Source organism: Canis aureus, chromosome 19 (genome assembly GCF_053574225.1).
Source record: "Canis aureus isolate CA01 chromosome 19, VMU_Caureus_v.1.0, whole genome shotgun sequence".
Classification (NCBI taxonomy): domain Eukaryota; kingdom Metazoa; phylum Chordata; class Mammalia; order Carnivora; family Canidae; genus Canis; species Canis aureus.
The window spans coordinates 43208569-43228626 of record NC_135629.1 but is presented as its reverse complement, the minus strand read 5'-3'; the positions used below and the strand labels follow the sequence as shown (position 1 = coordinate 43228626).

Below are 20058 nucleotides of genomic sequence, written 5' to 3'. Positions count from 1 at the left end.
GATGATTCAGCCTGTAACAAAGGAGCCCGCTGTCTGCTGCCTGGTCCCCCTCCAGTGGTCACACCAGCACCCCCTCCCCCAACACTTCCCGTGGTACACAGGTTTCAGGGCCACGTACAGGCAGTGGAAGAGCAGAAAGGGTACCCCAGCAACCCCCTACTCAAGTCTGAGTGCTTGGGAGTCATGCCCCATCCTTCCAAGCTGACCAGAGATCCCCAGTGGAAGGGGCACAGGGCAGTGCAGGGGTTCCTTCCCAGATGAGCAGGGTCTCAGTGGGTCTGTGGGCTCCCTGGCACACATGGGGGTGGTCAGGCAAGGGGTTTCTGGAGCTTGGGAGGGAGGGTCAAGGGCTGAAGAGGGACCATGGCCACATGTAGAGAGAGCAAGGTTGTCCAGGAGTGTGTGTTCTTATCACATGAGATGAGCAAGTCAGGCAGGACAGAGTCCCTGAGCAGGAGGAAGCTGATTTTGTGTTTGGCTTCTCTGGGCCAGCCCTTCCTCTCTTTGGGTCTCAGTGTCCTCGTCTGTACCTGTAGCTGAGGGAGAACAGTGCTGCCTGGGCTGGAAAAGGAAGGGACGGCCCCCCTCGGCTTCCTCCCCAGGGCCCAGACTTCCTGTTCACATCTAAGGGAATTGGAAAGCTGGGGGCTGGTCTTCCCTTAACTACTGCCCCCCAGGCTGGGTGTCCACCCCAGTATTGCCAAGCTGAGTTTTATCATCTGCCAAATGGGGCAAAAACTGCCAAGCCTCTCTCCCTCCTTCTCTCTCGGATAAGGCCAAGTGATCTGTGGTGCCCCCAGCAGTGCCCAAAGGTCAGCCCCCACGGGGTCCACCTGCCCTTGGTCCCCTGCAACATAGCCAAGGGCCCCTGTCCAATCCCACCACAGATATGCACACACCCACCCACACCATTCCCACATCCCCTGCACACATACACGATTCCACAGCCACAAGAATGTGTGGTGTGTAGACTTCCATGTGCCACACAGACCCATCTACGATGGAACACAGGGGTGGGACTCCCATGTAGCACATTTCAGGAGGCAGCCCTGTGCACACCCACACGGACACAGACTTACGTACTGCACCACAGAACACACACTAAGATTCACACTCAGACTCACAGAGAGGCAAGTGCAGAGTGCACACACACTCCTGTCTCCTGTGTATATGAGTGTTCTGGGACACAAGCACATGCTTATATACATGCAGGTCTCACCAGGCCCGGCCCAGCCCCAGAGCTATTCTGGGCCAGGCCTAGGGCCAACAAGGTCAGAGATGACCAGCTCCCAGCGGGCCCCAGGCACTGTGTCCCAGGCCTAAGGCAGCCCAGCACCCCCTTTCAGCCCAAGCTAAGTCCAAGATGTCCCGGATCCAGCCTAGCTGGGACTGGAAGGATACCCACTCCCCACGCTCTGCCACCCCAGAGCTGTGCCTTGAGCCCTGGGATTTCTGGCTCCAGGAGTGAACTGTCCACAGGTCCCCCTGGCCATTATCAATCAACTCTGCCCAGGGCTTCCAACCCAAAGGCCCAGGAAACTGGACTAGGTCCCTACAGGAAACCCACAAGAGCTAAAAATAGCACACAAAGGAAAGGACAAATAGGGTTCCACTGGCCAGCATTCAGGCCACCATGCATGGAGGGGACACTGTGGGAGTCTGGTCCGAGGGTCTAGAGCTCTGCCCCCCCTCCAAATTTGATGGGCCCTACTGGTAGTAATGTGCAGGGGGATCTGGCACTTCATAAGAAATAGAGATATTACTGGACAGGGGGCAGAACCCTGGCTTGGGGGCCACACGCTGAGTCTGAGGGTCACTCCGTTCCTGTGTGATCTTACACAAGGCACAAGCCCTTTCTGGTCCTCAATTCCCCATAAGTGCACAGAGAGGAGGAAGAAGAGCCTTCAAAGATGGAGAAGGCATCAGCTTTCAGGATGTTTCTCTTACCATGGTGTTTCACACTTTGGAGAATTTGGAAAATGTAAATGTTTGAACAATAAGGCATTGAATGAAGTGCTACTGGTTTTTAATACAGCATAATATCACACTGCGTCTCCCCACAATGGCCACAACAGTCATAACAACTAGCATTTTCTGAAGGCTTGTGATGCGCAGGTGCCATGATACTGCAGTTATACCCACTTTCCAGATGAGGGATTGAAGCCCACCGAGGTCTCACAGATGTCAGTATGTTCGTGCCCCCAGAAGACTTCATTTTAAGCTTTAATAACTTCAGAAGCTATAGAGTATAAAGGCCACAGATCTATAAGAAACATAATACGAAAGTTTCATACTTAAAGTTTCTTCACGCTCACTTAGTTTTGTGAATTTTGGATAATAACCTCAATCTTGCCAGGCAACTTTTGCCAGCTTTACAAGAGGCAAAAAAGGAAATTTAAGTAAACTCCCAAATTGCATTTCTTGTAAATCTGTAGCTTTATACTTCTGAGGTTATAAGTGCTTGAAACTGTCCTGTTTCAGGACAGCCTGTTCTTTTAATTTTAAGTCAGTTTGACTTCAAAGCCTGTCTAACAGTATTTGACAGTGCATTTGGGGCACGTGGGGATCTGAGATTCTGGTGCTGGGTAAAAGCTCTGGGTGAAAAAGTATAGGATGGGGGCACTTGGGTGGCTTAGTGGTTGAGCGTCTGCCTTTGGCTCAGGTCGTGATCCTAGGGTCCTGGGATGGAGTCTCGCATCGGGTTCCCCATGGGGAGCCTGTTTTTCCCTCTGCCTATGTCTCTGCCTCTCTCTCTGTGTCTCTCATGAATAAATACAATCTTTAAAAAAAAAAAAAGGTATAGGATAAATAGCATGCAGCAAGATCTCAACTATGTCCAAGAGCCTGCAGAGAAGTGCGGGGAGGCTGGCCACTGCATGATTTCCCTCTCAGGGAAAATCAGCATGTGCTCAGCATTCCCATAAACCTTAGTTTAATATCACCCTCCCAACCGCCCCTTGATGAGAGTCTTGCTCTCTCCATTCCATAGATGAGGAATTCAAAGCAGACAGGTGTAATGGCTTGCCCAAGGCCACGGTCAGGCCCGCTAACCTCAGCCCGGTCCAGCCAAGGTCTCTCTGACCCTGTGTCCCAAGGGTGCTCTCCCTGGCTGGTCAGTGAGGCTTTCCTTAGCCTGGCCTACAACAGATGGCATGAGGAAGTGGGAACTTCAGCCAAGTGACTTGAGCTCTAGTAGAATTCCTGTTTGCCTGGCTAGGACAGGCCTGGGGAGGATGGGGTGACCGTGCTCACCCAGCCCCCAGACTTTACCACCCACTGTTGAGGATCCCTTGGCCCAGCTGTCCTTCACCAGTGGCTCTCCTGTTTTTCTGCCTGCCTTGTGATCGCCCAGCCCTGTCACCTGTGGGTGTCCACAGCTGGCCCTCTGCTCTCTGCTGTGGCTCACCCTGGTCCTTGCCCATCCCCTCCAGCCCCAGGCTCTGAATCTACAGGATCCCTAGTTCTGAGGGTGGGCCCAATGCCCAAACCCCCTCGGTCTGCTCCGCTGGTGTCCCTAGTGATGAAGAATGCAGGGCTCCAACACCTGGGCTGCTTGCTTCTCCAGCACTCAGCAGGCAGGAGATAAATAACAATGGAAGGAAGGAAAGAAGGAAGGAAGGGAGGGAGGAAAAGGGAGAGGAGGAAGGATGGACCAGAGGAGTCTCCCCACCCCAGATCTCCCTCCTCCTCCTCCTCTTCTTCCTCCAAAGCCCTCCTAGTCTCCACAGCTCCTCAGATACACCCTCCCTCCATCCCTGGGTTGTCAAGGCCCCTCCTGGAGTGAGGACCAGAGTACCTGTGGGCCAGGCTCTGTATGAGGTCAAGCTCAGACTGGAGTAAAAACTGGGGCTCAGACTAGGGCAGAGGCTCAGAGCCAGAGTCAGAAAATGGTCCTCCCGCCCTTCCAGGTGGAGCCTTGCCGGTCCCACGGGGCAGCAGATGCTGGCTTTTTCAGGAACCTTCCATAGCACCGCAATTAGAGACTGGCCATACCAACCCCTGGTCCCCATCCCCCCCTCTAGCTCTGGTGTCCAGAGTGACCAGAGCCGTTTCTGGGCAGGAAGCCAACCCAGAAAGCCCAGGACATCCCTGAGCGCCTGTCACTATGGCGACCTGCCTGCCAACCCCCCTCCCCCCACCTCCACCCCTCCTCCACCACCACCAGCCCGGGTCCAGTAGGGTTTTTCAAATTCAGAACGTCAGACTGGGAAGGGCCTCCTAGATCAGCAGATCCTAGCCCCTCCCCTTGCCCCAGATGGAGAAACTGAGGCCCGACTGGGGCCGGGAAGGTGGGAACCGGCTGTTGGGGACCTGCCCCCTGCGGGTCCTCCCTCCTCCCTCGCCCCGGCTCCCACCCCTCGCCCCCCCCCGCCCCCGTCGGGTTAGGGGAGGGCGATCGGACTCCCCGGGAGGTGGGGGCGGCGGGAACCAGACACCGACGATGAATAAATGATGCCCGCTGGCGGCCTGCGCGGCTCTCCGGGCAGTCACCCCGGCAGCCGGCAGCCGCGCCCGGCGCTGGCGGGCCCCCACCTGCGGCCGCGAAGATGGCTGGGCAGCGGCGGGGCGCGGGGCCCCCCTGGGCGCTGGGCGGCGCGGCGCTGGGGCTCTGCCTCGCGGGGGTCGCCGCGCAGCTGGTGGAGGTGAGGCGGGCGGGGCGGGCGGGGCGGGCGGGGGGGGGCTGGGGGGCCGGGGCTTGGGGGACGCCCTTCGGCCCGGGGCTGGCGGTTGAGCGCTCCCGGCTGTGCGGACCCCCAATCTCAGGGTCCCTGGTCTGACGGGGGGCACGGCCCCTGATTTCAGGGACATCGATTCTGGGAGACTCACCCTGACCCCAAGGATTCCCAGTCCGACTGGGGGTACAGCTTTGCCGTCTTGCCTTAGGTCTATTGCGGGGGGAGCGAGGGAGGGGGCGGGAAGGCATAGTCCTTGGTGTCAGTGACCTCTAGTCTGATGGGGGACATCTAGTCCCTGGTATCAGGGTCCGCTGGAGGAAAAAGCTTCTGCCGCCAGAGATCCTGCGGGGTCCCCTGCCTAATGGGGGAGACGGAGCCTTGGGAATCTGGAGGGCCGGGGCAGGAAGATGAGACCCTTTATAGAGCAGCCGTGTGTTGAGTTCAACTCCCGGTAGAAGCACTTGGCCCTGGAGGGGAAGTGTGGGCAGGGCAGACCCCGGGGACTTGGGGGTCTTCCTTGGCCCTGGTGATGATGGAGAGCCAGCAAAGCTCTCTGAGCAAGGGGAGAGTTGTGGACGAGTCCTGGGGTGGAAGGAGGAGGATAAATTGGAAGAGGGCACGTAACTGGGGGAGCTGGGGGTGCTGCTCAGATAGCCCATCAAGAGAGGTGAGGAGGGTGGCTGGGGTGGTCGACCAGGGGCTTGGCTGGGGCCAGAAAGGGCTGGGAGGGGAAGAGTGGAGGCCATTGCAGCCTCCCTGGCCCTCCATAACTCATTCCTGCTGAGCCGCAAAGGGGACCCCAAGGGGCGGACCAGATCTGGAGCATGAGGCCAGAGGGAGAAGGCCCAAAAGGCAGGGCCAGGGAGGAGCGGGGGGTCTGTGTGTGGGGGGGTGAGACCTGTGCAGGCAGGAGCAGAGAGACAGAAGAACAATAGACAGCTAGGCCCTCGGAGACAGGTGCCAGGGAACAGGTCGGGAGAGGGAGGACAGAGCCTTATCTTGAGGATCTCGGAGGACACAGCCCTGAACCTGAGGGTCCAAGGGACATGAAGACAGAGCCCTGAACCCCGATTCTAGCCTGTCCCTGCTGCTGACCAGGGGGTGTGATCACAAGGCTGGGCGGGAGTCAGATGTCAGCTCCAGTGGCCCTGTAAGGGGAGCCAGGCTGGCTGGAACCCCACGGAGTGTACCTGGGCCCCTTATTGGCTGCCCCAAGGCCTCAGGTGTAGAAATTGAGCTGGTCTGGGTGCGAAAGAAGGCTGAGGGTGGGGGTCATGTCAGTTCTGAGCCAAGGACTCTTTTCAGCCCCCAGGAGAACATCTCCTTGCTTATCGAGGGAAATTGCATTTGGAGTCCATCTGCCTGCCATCTGCCTACAGCCTGAGCAAGGGCCTGGCTGAGCCCAGGGGATCCAGGGAAGCACCAGAAAGAGAGGGAAGGGCTGGAGTCCACAGCACCACCCACCGCAGCCGGCATCATTTCTCCATCTGAGAGGCTGGGGCTCCCGAGCTTTGGAGTTCAGACCCCCAGCACTGCTGACCACAGAGATGCCCCACTGTTAACTGTTACCCTCTATCCAAGATCCCTATCAGGGTGAGATTGTAAGATCAATTGCATTCAGAACAGGGCTAGAACAAGAAGGTGTCAGAAGTGGGCTCTCAGCTGCCCAGGCTCAGAATCTGAGACCTCGGAGTCTTCCAGCCATACAGCCCAGCCGGACCAAACATCCTGAGCCTTAGGATCGGGGGCCCCACCACTGCCCAGATCCTGGCCCTGACTCTGCAGACTTAGGTCTGACCACACACGTACTCCAATCACAAGTGTGCTCTGTACACACAAATATGTGCCCAGCCCTACAGGTGTCCCAGCCCCACACACACATGTGTCCCAAACCCACAGATGTGCCTGACCCCACACACATGTTCCTCGACCCCACATACATGTGTCTGACCCTATCAAGGGGCATGTGTCAGGCCCCTGGGATGATGCTGAGGAGGGGTATCTCAATTTTCCCACTCTGATTGGGTAGAGAGAGCTTCCCAGAAAACCCTGGCACCACCCCACTCAAGTTACAGATGGAGACACTGAGACCTAGAAGAAAGAAGTCACCCATCCCAGTTTACCCTGGTTAAGAGAAAATACCCGGGAATCGTGTTCGAATCCCAAGCGCACAGATTACCTGGGACGGGTTGCTGGTCCTCTCTGAGTGTCCCCAACACATGCTGCAGGGCGGTGTCCTTTCGATGAGGAAGCCCCTGACTTGTGGTTGGTGCCCAACCCATGCTCGTGGATCCGGAGAAAGACTGGGTAGGTGGTTGAGCTGTGCCTTGCCTTTCTTTCCCAGAAATCAGAAGAGACTCCAGGTCTGTCCTTATTCGGTTAATCAGGAGACAGTCAATTCCACGGATGCCCCGGGGTCCTCTCTCCCTCTGAGCGCTAACCTCCCCCACCGCATCCCTCAGCCAAACTTGGTGACAGAGATAGGGTCATGTCCCTCTCAGCCCTGCGCAGACCCACCAGGGCCATTTACCCTAGACTCCCAGGGCTGGGTGGCATCTCCCTGCCCAGGTGGGAGGTGGCAGGCTGTGTGTATAACTTTTGGCCTCTAGGTGCCGCTGTCGCATTGCAGACTAATTACCCAGTCCTGTCCTGGGAGGACTCTGGCCTAGCCTCTGGTCAGAAGAGGTGACTCTGGCAGGATGGGCAACAGTTGAGGTCACCGGGTGCGAGTCCTGGCCAGGCAGCAGAGCCACGGGCCCTGAGTCCGGCTCCACACACACACCCCACACACACGGAGGATGCTTGGGAGCAAAGTCCCCCAGGACAGCACAGGCGTCGCCTTGTCTCTGGCCTTGGTCCTGAGACCCCATCTGCCTGTGGGGCCCAGGACTGGAAGATGAGGAGAGACGAGCAGGCTGCCCAGCAGGGACTTAAACCTGAGTGGGACAAGCCATCCACCTTTGGCCCTCCAGGCCTTGGTGTCCCCAACTATCCCCAGGCACCCTTGTACCCCAGGTCCCTGGTTCCATGTTTCTGGGGCTCTGCTTTCTTCTTGTGGCTCTAAATTGGAACTTGCCAAGGTCCAGGGCGGTGGCCGTGAATGTCTACGACACTTGATTCTAGGAGATTCTGGAACACTTGGGCTGAGTCCTCCCTCAAACCTGGGCCTCTCTCTGCCCAGCCCCAGCCCCTGGCTGCTGCCTGGCTCACTTCCCTCTCTCCCAACCTGCAGCCCAGCACGGCCCCGCCCAAGCCCAAGCCGCCCCCGCTGACCAAGGAGACGGTGGTGTTCTGGGACATGCGCCTCTGGCACGTGGTGGGCATCTTCTCGCTCTTCGTGCTGTCCATCAGTGAGTAGCTGCTCCCTTCCCTCCCCCCACACCCGGCAGGAGCACAGCAACACCCTGCACCACCCCCCTACCCCCCCAAACCACCCCCAGGGGCTCAGAACAGCAATTCCGGGCATTGCAAGCAGGCCAGTCGCCCGCAGGAGGCCCGCTGTGGTTTCTGGCACCTCCTGATCTACACAAAGTCCCTGTGGAGGGCTGACAGGCTGGTGGTGACCTGAAGTATTCAGCCCAACTGGGACACAGCCACATGGCAATTACGGTAATTACAGGGGACTCCACTGAACCAGGATGAGGACGTGTCATTTTTCCCTATCGCTGGCCTCCTGATGCTTTTCCTGCAGCTTGGCCAGCTTAAAGGGCCCACACCCAGAGGCCCCAGCAAGGCCATCCTTGGCCACAGCTCAGCGTAGAGGCTCCCCAGACGCCCGGCAGATGTGGCTCCCAGGCTGCAAACTGTGCCTTGTCAAATCCCGTTCCCCTGGAATGACTCACACCCACCTCGATTAAAAGCAGGAGCCCCCTTCCTCTCCTGGGACTGGGTGTTGCTTGATGCAAACTCACAACAGAAATGGGCCTGGCGTGCTCTCTTCAGCCCTTCCAGAGTAAGGGAGTTGGGGAAAGGGGGCAGAGAGATGCCGGTGGATGGGGGAGGCCGCCAGGGTACAACGTAGAGTCTGGTGCAAGCTCTCACCCACCAAAGGATCGGGGCAGAGGCAGGCAAGGCAGCAAAGAAAACCCACTCCCCTGCACAGGCTTCACAGAGCTAAGGGTCCTCTTAGCTGCAGCTCGTCGGGAGGTCTTGTGCAGTTTTGCCAGGTAGGCAGCTGGAGAAGCATTCCAGGCAGAGGGGATGGTGTAGGCAGAGGTAGGAGGCAACGGCTTCCACGCAAGGTCTCCAGGAACCCCTACAGGACTCTCACGGAGTGCATCCCAGGTCAGGGGAGCCAAAATGGCATTTAAGTGCTAGCTGGAGCTGTCCCAGGATGAGGTCCCCTGGAGGGCAGTGCCCCAGCAGAGGGCCCACCCAGATGTAAGGACTCCAAGGGAGACAAGGACATCTGATTTACATGTGCTTCTCCTGGCACCAGAAAGGCCCTTGTTGTGGGAAAATACGCACATCCCACCATCACCGTATCTTCATGGCTGGGGTAGGAGCAGGATCTGAGCAAGAGGCTGCATTTCATTCCTAGCCAGGACAAGAACCCATCAGGCTTCTCAGTGGAGGCCCTATAGCCAGCTGGTCGTGCCTGCCGCCCCACTCCAGGTGTCCAGAGAGGAAACCATGCCCTCCACCTCCCATCCCGTCACCAAAAGGCAGGGTTCAGGGAAGCATCTGCCTATAAGGAACAGAGTAGGGTGCAGGGCCAGGAAGCCTCTCTGGGGAACTCCAGGGAGCAGGAGTGAGGGCACGGAGGGGCCTCTAAACACAGAATGGCCTCTGCAGGCTCTGCTCAGCCCCGGATGGTGGAGGTGCCCAGGGCCACACAAAGTTAGCTTGGACCCAAAGAGGAGTTTGAACATGAAGAAAAAGACCAGCTCGCACTCCTCAATTCGATTCCCTACTAAAGACTGAGAGTCCCAAAGCCCTCTGTGCAGCTGGTCGCCACTCGCTGCCTTCCGTGCAGAGCCCTAGGGAGTAGGGACGGCACAGCCCCACGTCCTGGGGAGGAAGCCTCTTTCCTGCTTCCCAGTGTGCCTGGGCCAAGGTGGTGCCACTGTCAGTGGCGTATCACCCCAGGACCTTGTGTGGAGGGTCTGGGGGTTCGAAGGGGGTGCCTCTAGAGGTCCCTCCAGCCTGGGGACTCACATTCCAGCTCCCTGTCCGGGCCCTGGAACTCCATCCAAGACACATCGTTTTTGTTTTTGTTTTTTCTTCCTTCTTTGAAGAGAAGTGACCAGCCAGGCTGGGTGGGGCAGGCCTGGAGTGAGGGGCGGTGTCTGAACCCTGCTCCTAGGTGCCAATAGCTGAGCTCCCTTCGAAGCCCCGCCGGCCTCGGCCTCGCAGTGCCTGGGACCAGCCTTTGTGGAGAGCCTGAGTAAGCACGGCGCGGCGCGAGGACGTGCCTGGCGGGTGGCTGGGAGAGGCGGCCCAAGCCAGCAGGGTCGGGGCCACAGACCTACACACAGGGGCCTGAGGAGGCCAGAACCCGGCTCTTTGAAGAACAGCTCGTCATTTACCCCTCACAGCAGTGCAGAGTCAGACCTACCCCTGGGGTCTCGTGCAGCCCCCCAGAGGTCCTGGATGCTGTCAGCCACTCCCACCCATCCCTTGGGGAGTCCCATTCCATCCTCAGGAGCAAAGGCTTTGAGATCGTCTTATGTATTCATGCATTCATACATTCTTTTTTTTTTTTTTCATTCTGTGAATCTGGGCAAGACTTAGTGCGGCCACAAGATTTGGCTGAAGGGGTTACACAAACTGACCCCAAAGAGTGCTCCAGCCCCGGCTACACTGGCCTGATCCATCTTCCCTAAAATAGGCCTGGCTTGTCCTGTTTGGCCCTCATGCCCCCAGAAGTCTGCCAGGAAGTTATGTCTTGTCATCTGATTTATAATAGGAAGCAGCCCCGTCCCCTCCCCTGAGGCTGGGGCCAAGGTGGTCAGACTGTGGGGCCTTAGAAAAATAAACTCAGTCCAGCCGGGTCCTGGCAGCCCTGTCCTACCCTGCCTGTCACTAGACAGGGCAGCTCCGTTCTCTGGCCCAGCTCGCGTGGGCACAGCTGCCCTCAGCCGGAAAACCGCCCTGGAATAACTGTCTGAGGTGAACGCCCCAGGGCAGGGTCTGTGCCCGCTGGTGGGCTCTCGCAGCCAGGAGAAGCCTAGGCTTGTCCTCAGGGAGGATGAGGAGGACACGGGCATGTCCTCCACTGTCTGAGCTCCTCTCAGGAGCTTGGGGAGGAGGAAGGAGGAAGCTCCAGGAGCCCTGGGTGGGAACACAGGACAGCCTTGGGGCGGCTGGAGCTTGAGTCACTGTCACTGTCACCGTCACCATGCAGGCCTCTGCCCTGCCCTCCAGGGGCCTCGGTCTAGCCAGAAAGCCAGACCAATGACATGACCTGGTGGCCTGTGCAGAATGAAAGTGTGAGACCCCTTGGTCAGAAACCGTTAGGAACAGTGACAGCAGAGCATTAAGCCAAGTGCAAGGCCCTTCTGAGAGTGGCCCCTGGTGCGACTGCCTGAGGTCGGCCCGGCTTAGGAGAGAGGGCTCGGAAATCCCAGAGCCCACAGGGGTCTTGAGCCTTCAGCCAGCATCTCCTGGGTGAGGCACCCGTGGGTAGGTGAGGACAGGTCTGAGATCTGGGTCCCATCCCTGGGGTGGGTGTCTGAGCTCCAGCCTCGGCCAAGCCCACCCCGTCCCCCCTACAGTTATCACCCTGTGCTGTGTCTTCAACTGCCGCGTGCCACGGACCCGGAAGGAGATTGAAGCCCGGTACCTGCAGCGGAAGGCCGCCAAGATGTACACGGACAAGCTGGAGACGGTGCCACCCCTCAACGAGCTCACAGAGATCCCCGGAGGTGAGTGAACCAGGAGCCCCAGCACCCCTCGCACCCCCTGCCACCACCTGTCTCAGCTGGGCCAGCCAGTTAGCTCCTCAGTTCCGCTGACCAAGGGTGGCCCTGCGCCTCCCCTCTGCCTGCATTAAATTCAGGACGGGGAGTCAGCCCTGTCCCTGGAGACCAGAGCCCAGAAATGGGTCCCAGTGTGAGGCAGGTAATGCAAGGAGCTCTTCTGCAGGTAGGAGAGGCTTGGAAGGAAGCAACGAAGGGCTGGAGGCGGGAGGATCTGATCTGGGCCCTAGGACCCTGCCTCACCCCTACTACCCACCTCTCCTTTACCCTACAGAGGATAAAAAGAAGAAAAAGAAGGACAGTGTGGATACAGTGGCCATCAAGGTAGAGGAGGATGAGAAGAATGAGGCCAAGAAGAAGAAAGGGGAGAAATGAGGAGGACTTCTTAGAGGTGGCAACTGGAGCTGGCTGGCCCTGGTGCTCAAGTCCTGGCAGGGGTCCAGGCATCTTGGACTCCAAGGTCATCCATGGACCACAGAGGTTACAGAACACCCTCTTCTTGGCTCCGAGGAGGCTGCTGCAGCCCCATCCGTATGGCCCATCAGGGGCAGGGACAGGACTGCACCTGGTGTCCTGCCTTCAAGCCTGGACTCCGCTCCTTTCGCCTCAGCCACATGGCCGCTCAGCAAAGGTGGTCTTGGGCCACTGCTCCCCCCTGCAGATCCAGAGTGGCTTCACATCCACCCAGACGCGCCTCTGTCCCTTCTGCGGGGAACAGCAGTGGCTCTACGGGGGTGATGGGAAATGGGCTCTCTTGGGAGGAGATGGCTGAACTGAATGGGCTAGAGTGTGAGGCCACACCCGGGCTGGCCGTGAGGAAGCTGTGGCTAGGGGAAGCTGTGGCAGCACGAGGCTCTCCGACTTCTCTAGATAGCAGCCCTAGTGGCCAGGGAACCACTCCAGGCCCAGCAGGGGTCCTGGCCGGGGCAGTGACTAGAGCTGCCCAGAGGCAGGGGAACTTCAGCCCAGCAGATACCATGTGCCCATGTACCATGGGCAGCTGCACTGCACTGGCGCTGAGGTTGTCTGTAGGCCAAGCGTGAGGCCTGGGGGTTCAGGGCTGGGGCTGTAGGGGATCAGTCAGGGATGCAGAAGGCTGAGGCCAACGGGCCAAAGGGAGAAGGGAAGAAGGCTGGTAGCTGGGTCCCATCTTGGGGGACCAGGGAATCCTGAAGAAGCCAAGGGAAGCACTGATCTGTGCCAGAGGTCCCTTTGAGGTGGTGGGGGTTGTCGGGGCCCTAGGGGACCACCGCAGAGGGCAGTCAGGGGCTGAGGCAGCAACCAGCCTTGTGCCTGTTAAGCAGAACAGCACACAGCTTCCTCTTCTACTGTCTCAACTACAGCGCCTCAGAGAATCACTACTGACCAGAGGGTAAAGGCCCAACCACCACCCAAAGACTGAATCTTCGGGGAGGGGCCATGCAGAGGGATTTCAAGATAGTACTCAGATCTGGGCCTGGAAACTAAGGAGACACCAGAGTTTCCTGAGCCCGGGTGGGGGCGGGGGGAGCTGCTGGAAAATCTCACGCTGCCTCTGCCTTGGCAGCCTGCAGAGATTTGTATAAATAAAGCTGAGTGCCTTCTCGTACCTGAGTGACCTGAGATGACCCTGCGGGATGCCCTGTCCCCAGATCATACGTGTGGAGGGTGACACAGCAGTGAGAGGTGGCACAGGCCAAGCTGCAGCTCCCCCCAATTCCGACTTTTCTCCCAGCCTGAATTAGGATGAGCCAGAGGGAGAAGTGGTGGCCAAGGGGCAGAGGGGCAGCTGCAGCCAGCTTGGGTGTGGAGACCGGGGAGGAAGCCACCCTCTCTCTACTCCTGGCCCCACCACGCCACTTTGCCTTCCATGGTCTGAGCACACTGCTGGGGACTCAAGAGGAGTCAAATCTGGATCCCGACCTGGAGCTGGATCACTATTCTACAAAGAGAGGGATCCAGGCAGACATTGGCCATGGAGCAGGTGAGGGGCCAGAGAAATTGCAGAGGCCCTGCTGTGGGCTCTGAGCGCTCACACTGCCAGGAAGGAGCCCTGACTCAGCCCTCACAGTCCAGCCTGTGGGCTTCTTGTGCAGAAAGTTCAGGTCGTGGCAAAAGTCACACTACTCATACAGGCCGGAGCCCTCCTGTGTGGCTCTGGCAGCAGAAGCCCAGAGGGGCAGAGGCCACTGGAAGTCACACTGAGAAGCAGCTGGTAAAGCCTGGGGGGAGTCTCGGCCTGGGCTGCATCTGCCCTGCCAGCTGCTCACTAGCCTCTGACCTGTGGCCTCTACTAGTCTTCTAGGGACAGGCTCCGCTGCTGATGGATGATGTCTGATGCCAGTGGGCACCTGCCCCAGGCTCTAGGCAGGCGGAAGGTCAAAGTTCACTACAGTGCTTCGGGGCAATGACAGGGTGGTTCCAGCTCCTGGCCAGGGGACAGACCAACATGGAGGAGAGCCTGATTCCCACTAAAGTATCACAGAAAACACACTCACCTCCCTGGCCTCACTGTCCTGGCAGCTCAGCTTCAGCCTGGATGCTACGTTCTAGACCCCAGGATCATCCCTATATACTGCAGGTGGAGGTGGACTGGAGGCTCTGCACTTTCCAGTAGAGATGATCTGGAGTCCCCCCTTGCACCCCCATCTGGCTCACTCATCACCTCCAGCTCAAGCAGGCCCAGGAAGGAAGCAGCTGGGGAAGAGAAGCGTTTAATGAAGCACTTCACATCTGCCCTGCCCTGTGGGGCCAGGGGAGCAACACCTGCAGGATCCTGGGCACAGAGGGTGAGGACAGCAACCCCAGGGACACCATGAGGGTGTCAGAGGGCCGAGAGCAGGCCAAGGGGCAGTGATAGCACCAGGAGCAGGGCCCTGGATGGGGCGGGAAGGTCCTGCCCACTGACACGTTCCCAGATCCAGCGCTGGTAGGAGGTGACCTGCAGGTAGATGGGTGGGGCCTCACTCTTCGAGCAGCCAGGGCCCCAGCTCACCAGGCCCACCAGGTACCACATGGTGTCCACAGAACAGGCCAAGGGCTCACCACTTATCTCCTGTGGGGAGAGGCGGGAAACAAGGAGGATCAGGGGGGCTAGGTGTGGCCAGAGGGAGATACGCCCCAGCTCTAGGACAAGCACAGTGACCTCACACCACATCTCTCCCACAGCCCCCACCCCACCCACCCAGGGGGTCACATACCTGACAGGTGCCCTAGAGGTCCAGACCCAGGAGACCTCCCTCAGAGGGGTTCTCCATCCCACTTCTTCCTCCTCTCCAACCTTCATCTCCCATCTCTCCCTCTGGTCTCCCATCCCTCCCCTTTGAGCCTGGCCACCCTGCACCCCGACACCACTCCTGGCCAGGGCCCCTGGAGGTGAGAGGGCAAGGAGAGAGGTGCTCACGTAGCAAAACTGCTCCCTGTCAAAGTCCTCTGCACAGACCATCTTGGAGTCCACGATCCGAACCATTTTGGGGACTTTGGAGATCTTGTGGTATATCTTGTCACACGCCTTGCTGTTCAGGATGGTGACCCCCTTCTCCTGAATGGTCTGGAACTGGGGCCATATGCCTGTGGGACAGGCCCTCACAGTTCAGGCTTGGCGCCTATCGCTGCCGCCCGCTGCTACCCGCCTGGTGGCTGTCCTCTGCCCCGGGCCCACTCCTCCAGCCTCTGATGAGCCGCTCCTAGAGATTTTGAAGCAGGATGCCCAGCCTGACCTCAGCCCTATAGAGACCCATCCACAGGGTCTGTTCCTACTTTAGAGGCTTGCCTTCTGTCTCCATCTCAAAGGCCTGCCCAGCCCCTCACAGGTCCAAATCCCTCCTTTACTCAAGTCTTCCCCAAAGGCCTCTTCCACCCTAGCTAGCCTGGACCCCCCTCTCTGGGCCCCAGGAACTGTGTCCTCCCCTCCCTCCCTCCCTTGTCCTGTCTCCTCCTCCCTCTCACCAGTATGACTCTGTCTCTAGCCAGAGCCCCTCGGGGACAGACAGACTTCCAACCATCCTCAGCCATTCCCCAGATAGGCTATGGCAGGAGAGACAGCCAACCTCACCCCGAAGCTGGAGCCACCAATTTTTTGGCAAGCTGGCTCCCTGAAGCCATAGGGAAGAGCACCTCTCTTATGAAAAACAGGGGCTCCCTGAATGCACTGGGCATTCCTAACACTCATAAGGAAATGCCCCCTGGATGGGCCCAGGACGACACTCCCACTCTCTGGGCCTTGCTCCATCCCTTGTGATGATAAAGGGATCAAGTGAGGTCCACTGGGGGCAGAGGGAAGCCACATGTGGACTCAGTGACTTTCAAACTCTAAGGGTGCACATTGCCCCTAGCCAACCATGTGGGATCTTTGGGGGAACTTTTTACAGCTCCTCTCACTTCCAGATGTTCTGCTTCAAGTCCTGGACGTCCTGGGATTGCACACAGACAGTGAGTTATTACTCTGTGCCCCTCTGCCTTCCAGGAAGTCCTGGCCTGGGGCTGAGGGTTCATGGGCAATCTGGAACCCCTAAGGCCTGAATGGCCATGATGCACTCACTGCCAAGACCCCTAAGGGGAAGATGAGGAGACTGCGACAGGAAGGTGTCTCAGAAACATCTGTCCATGGGAGAACCCAGCCTGCACCTGGGTCCTCTCTCACCCCACCTCCCCATCCAGTCTGGGGAAGCCTGGACTCACCGTTAACCCTGGGGAGTCCCCAGCCTGTCACAGTGCAGAAGGAGCCGTCCTTCACCTCAAAGTCCAAGCCAGGCAGGCAGATGGGCCAGACGTACTTGTTGTACGTGACTGCCCATGCGAGCTTGAGGAGGCCAATGTCGTTGGCCCGGCCCACCCAGGACCAGTACTGACGGGACCGGTACTCTTTGTTTAAGATGACCTGGTATACCGGGATGTCAGATGTCGTCTGAGACACCTCATCAATCCTTGGACTCCCCACCCGCACTGAATAGGTAAAATCATGCCTAGGGGAAACACGAGGGGGGTCTGTCATCAGCTCCAGGCACCGCACCCCATGCCTCCACTCCATTGTCACACTCGGAGCAAATACAGGCAGACCACCCACCTGCTTCAAGCCCCCTGACCCCCAGCCCTCTCACAACAGATGTGAACAGGGCCCTGCTCACACACTATGTGGCCCAGCCTCTACAGCAACCCTGTACTTCATGGAGATGAAAACTGAGGCTCAGAGAAGCCTAGCAATCAGCTCCAAGGCTACACAGCCAGCAAGTGGCAGAGCTGGGACATGGATCCAGTGTTCTCTGGTTCCAAACTCTGGACTCTGTCTGGCACCCCGAGCTGCGCCCTGGAAGTGACAGAGGCCTGGCACCATCAATCAGCCCTCCAGCCTCCTTTCCCAATATGGCCCTCAAGTGTCCAGGTCGGCGCTTAGACTTGGAGCAGGCTCTTCCAGGCAGCACAAATGTTGCCCTCAGGCCGCTGCTCTGGCTCCCAAAGATGGGCATGCCCTCTCTCGGCCCCACATTGCCTAGACTCCCCTGTGAGCACCTGTCTTCTCATCTGCCTTCCCCAGCAACCCAAGAGGAGTTATGTGTCCCCTCTCTGCCCCCAGGGCCCAGGCCAGGGCCCGGCTTCAAGGGAGTGTCAAAGGCTATGGGTCACGCGGAGGCAGGAATGAGTAACAGAAGCAAAGGGTGTGGAATGAAAGAATTAGGACCTCCTTTCTGGCTAGCAACAGAAAGGAGGCCCTGGCCAGGGGCTTCCAAGCCCCCGTCGCTTATCTGTGGCATGACTGTGAAGGATTGGGGAGCCAGGTGAGGGGAGCAGCACAACCCCCCCACCCATCCTCGGACAAGGAATCTTTGGGACTCAGCCTCCCCTTGCTGAGAGCAGGAGTGAGGCGGGGGCCAGGATCTCGGGGAAGTGCAGAGGGCACAGCAGCTGCTGAAGGACCTGCGACCTTTCCACCCACCCACCTAGGCCCCGACTCACTGGATCAGGCAGTGGGCCACAGTCAGCACCCACTGGGAGGCAATGAGGGTCCCTGCGCAGATATGTGTGCCATTGGCCTGCACACTGACCATCCATGGCCACCGCCGAGCCATGGACTCCGGGTCCCTGAGGGTGGGGTCCTGCTCCTGGGAGGAGCCACAGGCTGAGGAGGAAGGTGAGAGCTTGATGCAGCATGGGACCCCGCAGCCCCATCCCAAGGCACCATCCCTTGCCTCCCCTCAGCCCCACCTCCTGCCTCTCCAGCTGTGGGCCACACTCAGGCAGTGATTCTCTTTTCCCACTGGATTTCTCTTTTTCCACATGAGGACTGCAGTCTGCAGCCTCCAAAGGGCCTCAGTGTCCCCCAGGGAGCACTCTCTCTGCTCCCAAAGCATGAGCCCCAGAGGTTTCCAGTCACCAGCCTGGTGCAGCCTTGGCCCCGCGAGCTCTGGCCAGATCCTTCAGAAACTCATCCCCGTTTCCATCTGGCCCTTTCTACTTCGGCCCAGGCAGTCCCCTCTGCCTCCTCTGGGAGCCCTCCTGTGATTCACTGACACGACCCAAAAGGAGAGTGGGCCAGGGGCATGAACAGACACACCCCCAGGATGACACCCCCGCCGCGCCAACACAGAAGCTGGTCCTCCGGGAAGTGTAGACTTGCAGCACACTGAGGCTCTGCTCCACACCACCTGCCAGGCAAAATTCACCCACCCGACACCAAGTGTTGGTGAGGGTTACCGCTCCAGCTTGCTCACTGCTGGTTTGGGTGGGGGGGATGTTGGTGGGTACAGCCACTCTGGAAAAGTTCTCACCCTGAAGATGCATGCATCCAATCTCACAGGAGCCCAGCCCTGGTGTTTTCTGGGCAGTTAGTGGGTTGTGAGATCAGCGTGCATGGGCTGGCACCCGTGTGTGTCCAGCCTAACAGAGGGGGACGTCTGCACGCGCTAGGTCAGGGGCTCGGAGTTCCAGGATAGGAAGTAATTCTGTGGATCCTCGCTCAACATGCTGGAAAAGCCACTGCTGGAAAGACGGTGGCCTATGGGTGCGACCCCCAGAGCCACGGGAAGGCTTCCAGGAAGCTGTGCGGAGATCCCCTAAATCCCTGGCTGGGAGCCTCCTGGGTCGGTTGAGGGAGGCGGAAACACGCAGCCCACCCCAGGCCCCTCGGACTCCCGTTGCTTCCGACCTCACCAGGCGGGCCCTCACCAGGCGGGCCCTCACCAGGCGGGCCCACAGGAGATGCTCCGTAAAAACCTTTGCAAAAGGGACTCTCTTCTCCCTCCTGCCTGCCCCTTCCTCCGCCCCGCACCCTCCTCCCCGGTGAGGCCACGGTACTCACTGCGGAATACCTCTTCAGTAACAGTCGCGGTCGGGGCCGGGGAGGTCGGGGAGGTCGGGGAGGCCGGGGAGGCCGGGGAGGTCGGGGAGGCCGGCGAGGTCGGCGAGGCCGGGGAGGCCGGGGAGGCCGGGGAGGCCGGCGAGGCCGGGGAGGTCGGCGAGGCCGGCGAGGCCCGGGAGGTCGAGGGCTGCGGCGGGTCCGGGTCGGTGGGGGCCTGGCGGGGGAGGCGAGGCCCGCCTGAGGGGCAGGTGGCCCCGGGGTCACAGGGGACGCCAGGGTCGTCGGAAGCGGGCTCGGGCGGTGTCCCTGGCGCCGGGCCAGCCACGCAGCCTGCGGAAGGACGCACAGCGGAGTCGGACGAGGCCGGGACGGGTCAGTGGAGGCCCCGGGGGACTGCGGGCGGGGAGGGGCGGGGGAGGGGGGCTCACCCGCGGGCCTCGGCGGCAGCGGTGGCAGCAGCAGCAGCAGCAGCAGCAGCAGCAGCGGAAGGGCGGACGCCCCGGGGCCCTGGCGGCCCTGCCCGCGGGCGCGCGTCCTGCACGCAGGCTCCATCCGGGGGTGGGGGTGGCAGCGAGCGCGCGGCGGAGCTCCTCTCGCGACGGCGCCCCCTTCTGCCGCCCGCGCCGGCGTCCGCTGTGCGGGGACGAGCGCGCTCCTGCCCCGGGCCCGCGCGGGCGCCCCCCAGTGGCCGCCCGCGGGGGCGCTCCCCGAGTGCGCCCGCCGGCTTCCCCTCTGCACCACACCTCTGCCCCCCTGGCCAGGCCCTTCCCGGAGTCCCCTTCAATCTAGCCCAGCCAATCCCTGGACCTCCTCGCCCCCGCAGCCCGCTGCCCTGGGCTGGTTTCAGGCTTTCATCCTTCCCCTGGTGAGATGAGCCCCAACCCTGGGGCTGGCCTCCCGGATTTCCAAGTGGCCCACCTTCCCCCCAGCCTGCTAACTACAGGGGGGCTTGGCCCCAGGGCACTGAAACTAAGCAGCTGAAAAGGTCTTCCCGAAGGATTTTTGAAGATTGCATCATTTTAAGCAGCATCCCCACACCCCACCCCCACCTCCATTCAGCCAATATTCTTCTCTTAACAGGTCTCTCTGTTTGGGAAAGACCATGTAGGTAAGGTTGAGTGATGGTGCCAACCGACGTTTCTGGGAGCAGAAGGCCACTTTAAGGTATGTTGGAATTGAGGGAACACTC

At 59.6% G+C, this 20058-nt stretch overlaps 2 protein-coding genes and 1 long non-coding RNA gene across 8 annotated transcripts; 1 reads left to right on the top strand and 2 right to left on the bottom strand.

Annotated features, from left to right (window-relative positions):
* Positions 1 to 2009: 2009 nt before the first annotated feature.
* LOC144289291 (uncharacterized) lies at positions 2010 to 4090 on the bottom strand. Its single transcript, XR_013357259.1, has 2 exons — positions 3797 to 4090; positions 2010 to 2263 (listed from the first exon to the last, which is right to left on the bottom strand). It is a non-coding gene; the product is annotated as an uncharacterized LOC144289291 (long non-coding RNA).
* A 66-nt stretch (positions 4091 to 4156) lies between these two features.
* Positions 4157 to 13184, top strand: TMIE (transmembrane inner ear). 6 transcript variants are annotated; one of them, XM_077859146.1, is made up of 5 exons: positions 4275 to 4289; positions 6056 to 6269; positions 7909 to 8026; positions 11393 to 11542; positions 11871 to 13184. In XM_077859146.1, the coding sequence occupies exons 3-5, from the start codon at positions 7975 to 7977 to the stop codon at positions 11969 to 11971; spliced, it is 303 nt and encodes a 100-aa protein (XP_077715272.1). In that variant the 5' UTR covers positions 4275 to 4289; positions 6056 to 6269; positions 7909 to 7974; the 3' UTR covers positions 11972 to 13184. The 6 variants fall into 6 exon arrangements, with proteins under 6 accessions (XP_077715273.1, XP_077715272.1, XP_077715270.1 ...); XM_077859145.1 differs by lacking the exon at positions 4275 to 4289 and adding an exon at positions 4700 to 4859 and having other exon boundaries at positions 5982 to 6269; XM_077859147.1 differs by lacking the exon at positions 6056 to 6269 and having other exon boundaries at positions 4157 to 4289.
* Positions 13185 to 14273: 1089 nt separating this feature from the next.
* LOC144290175 (putative threonine protease PRSS50) lies at positions 14274 to 19436 on the bottom strand. Its single transcript, XM_077859143.1, has 6 exons — positions 19298 to 19436; positions 18870 to 19199; positions 17528 to 17690; positions 16256 to 16539; positions 14979 to 15145; positions 14274 to 14630 (listed from the first exon to the last, which is right to left on the bottom strand). The coding sequence occupies exons 1-6, from the start codon at positions 19419 to 19421 to the stop codon at positions 14400 to 14402; spliced, it is 1299 nt and encodes a 432-aa protein (XP_077715269.1). The 5' UTR covers positions 19422 to 19436; the 3' UTR covers positions 14274 to 14399.
* Between the last annotated feature and the right edge of the window lie 622 nt (positions 19437 to 20058).

Excerpts from the sequence above, each read along its gene's own strand:
- TMIE (XM_077859144.1), top strand. The coding sequence starts at position 4,548 with ATGGCTGGGCAGCGGCGGGGCGCGGGGCCCCCCTGGGCGCTGGGCGGC. Across the intron at positions 4,644-7,908 it reads TCGCCGCGCAGCTGGTGGAG|CCCAGCACGGCCCCGCCCAA; the intron begins GTGAGGCGGGCG and ends CCCAACCTGCAG. Across the intron at positions 11,543-11,870 it reads GCTCACAGAGATCCCCGGAG|AGGATAAAAAGAAGAAAAAG; the intron begins GTGAGTGAACCA and ends TTTACCCTACAG.
- LOC144290175 (XM_077859143.1), bottom strand. The coding sequence starts at position 19,421 with ATGGAGCCTGCGTGCAGGACGCGCGCCCGCGGGCAGGGCCGCCAGGGC. Across the intron at positions 16,540-17,527 it reads GTGGCCCACTGCCTGATCCA|GCATGATTTTACCTATTCAG; the intron begins GTGAGTCGGGGC and ends TGTTTCCCCTAG. Across the intron at positions 15,146-16,255 it reads GGGACTCCCCAGGGTTAACG|GCATATGGCCCCAGTTCCAG; the intron begins GTGAGTCCAGGC and ends CCTGTCCCACAG.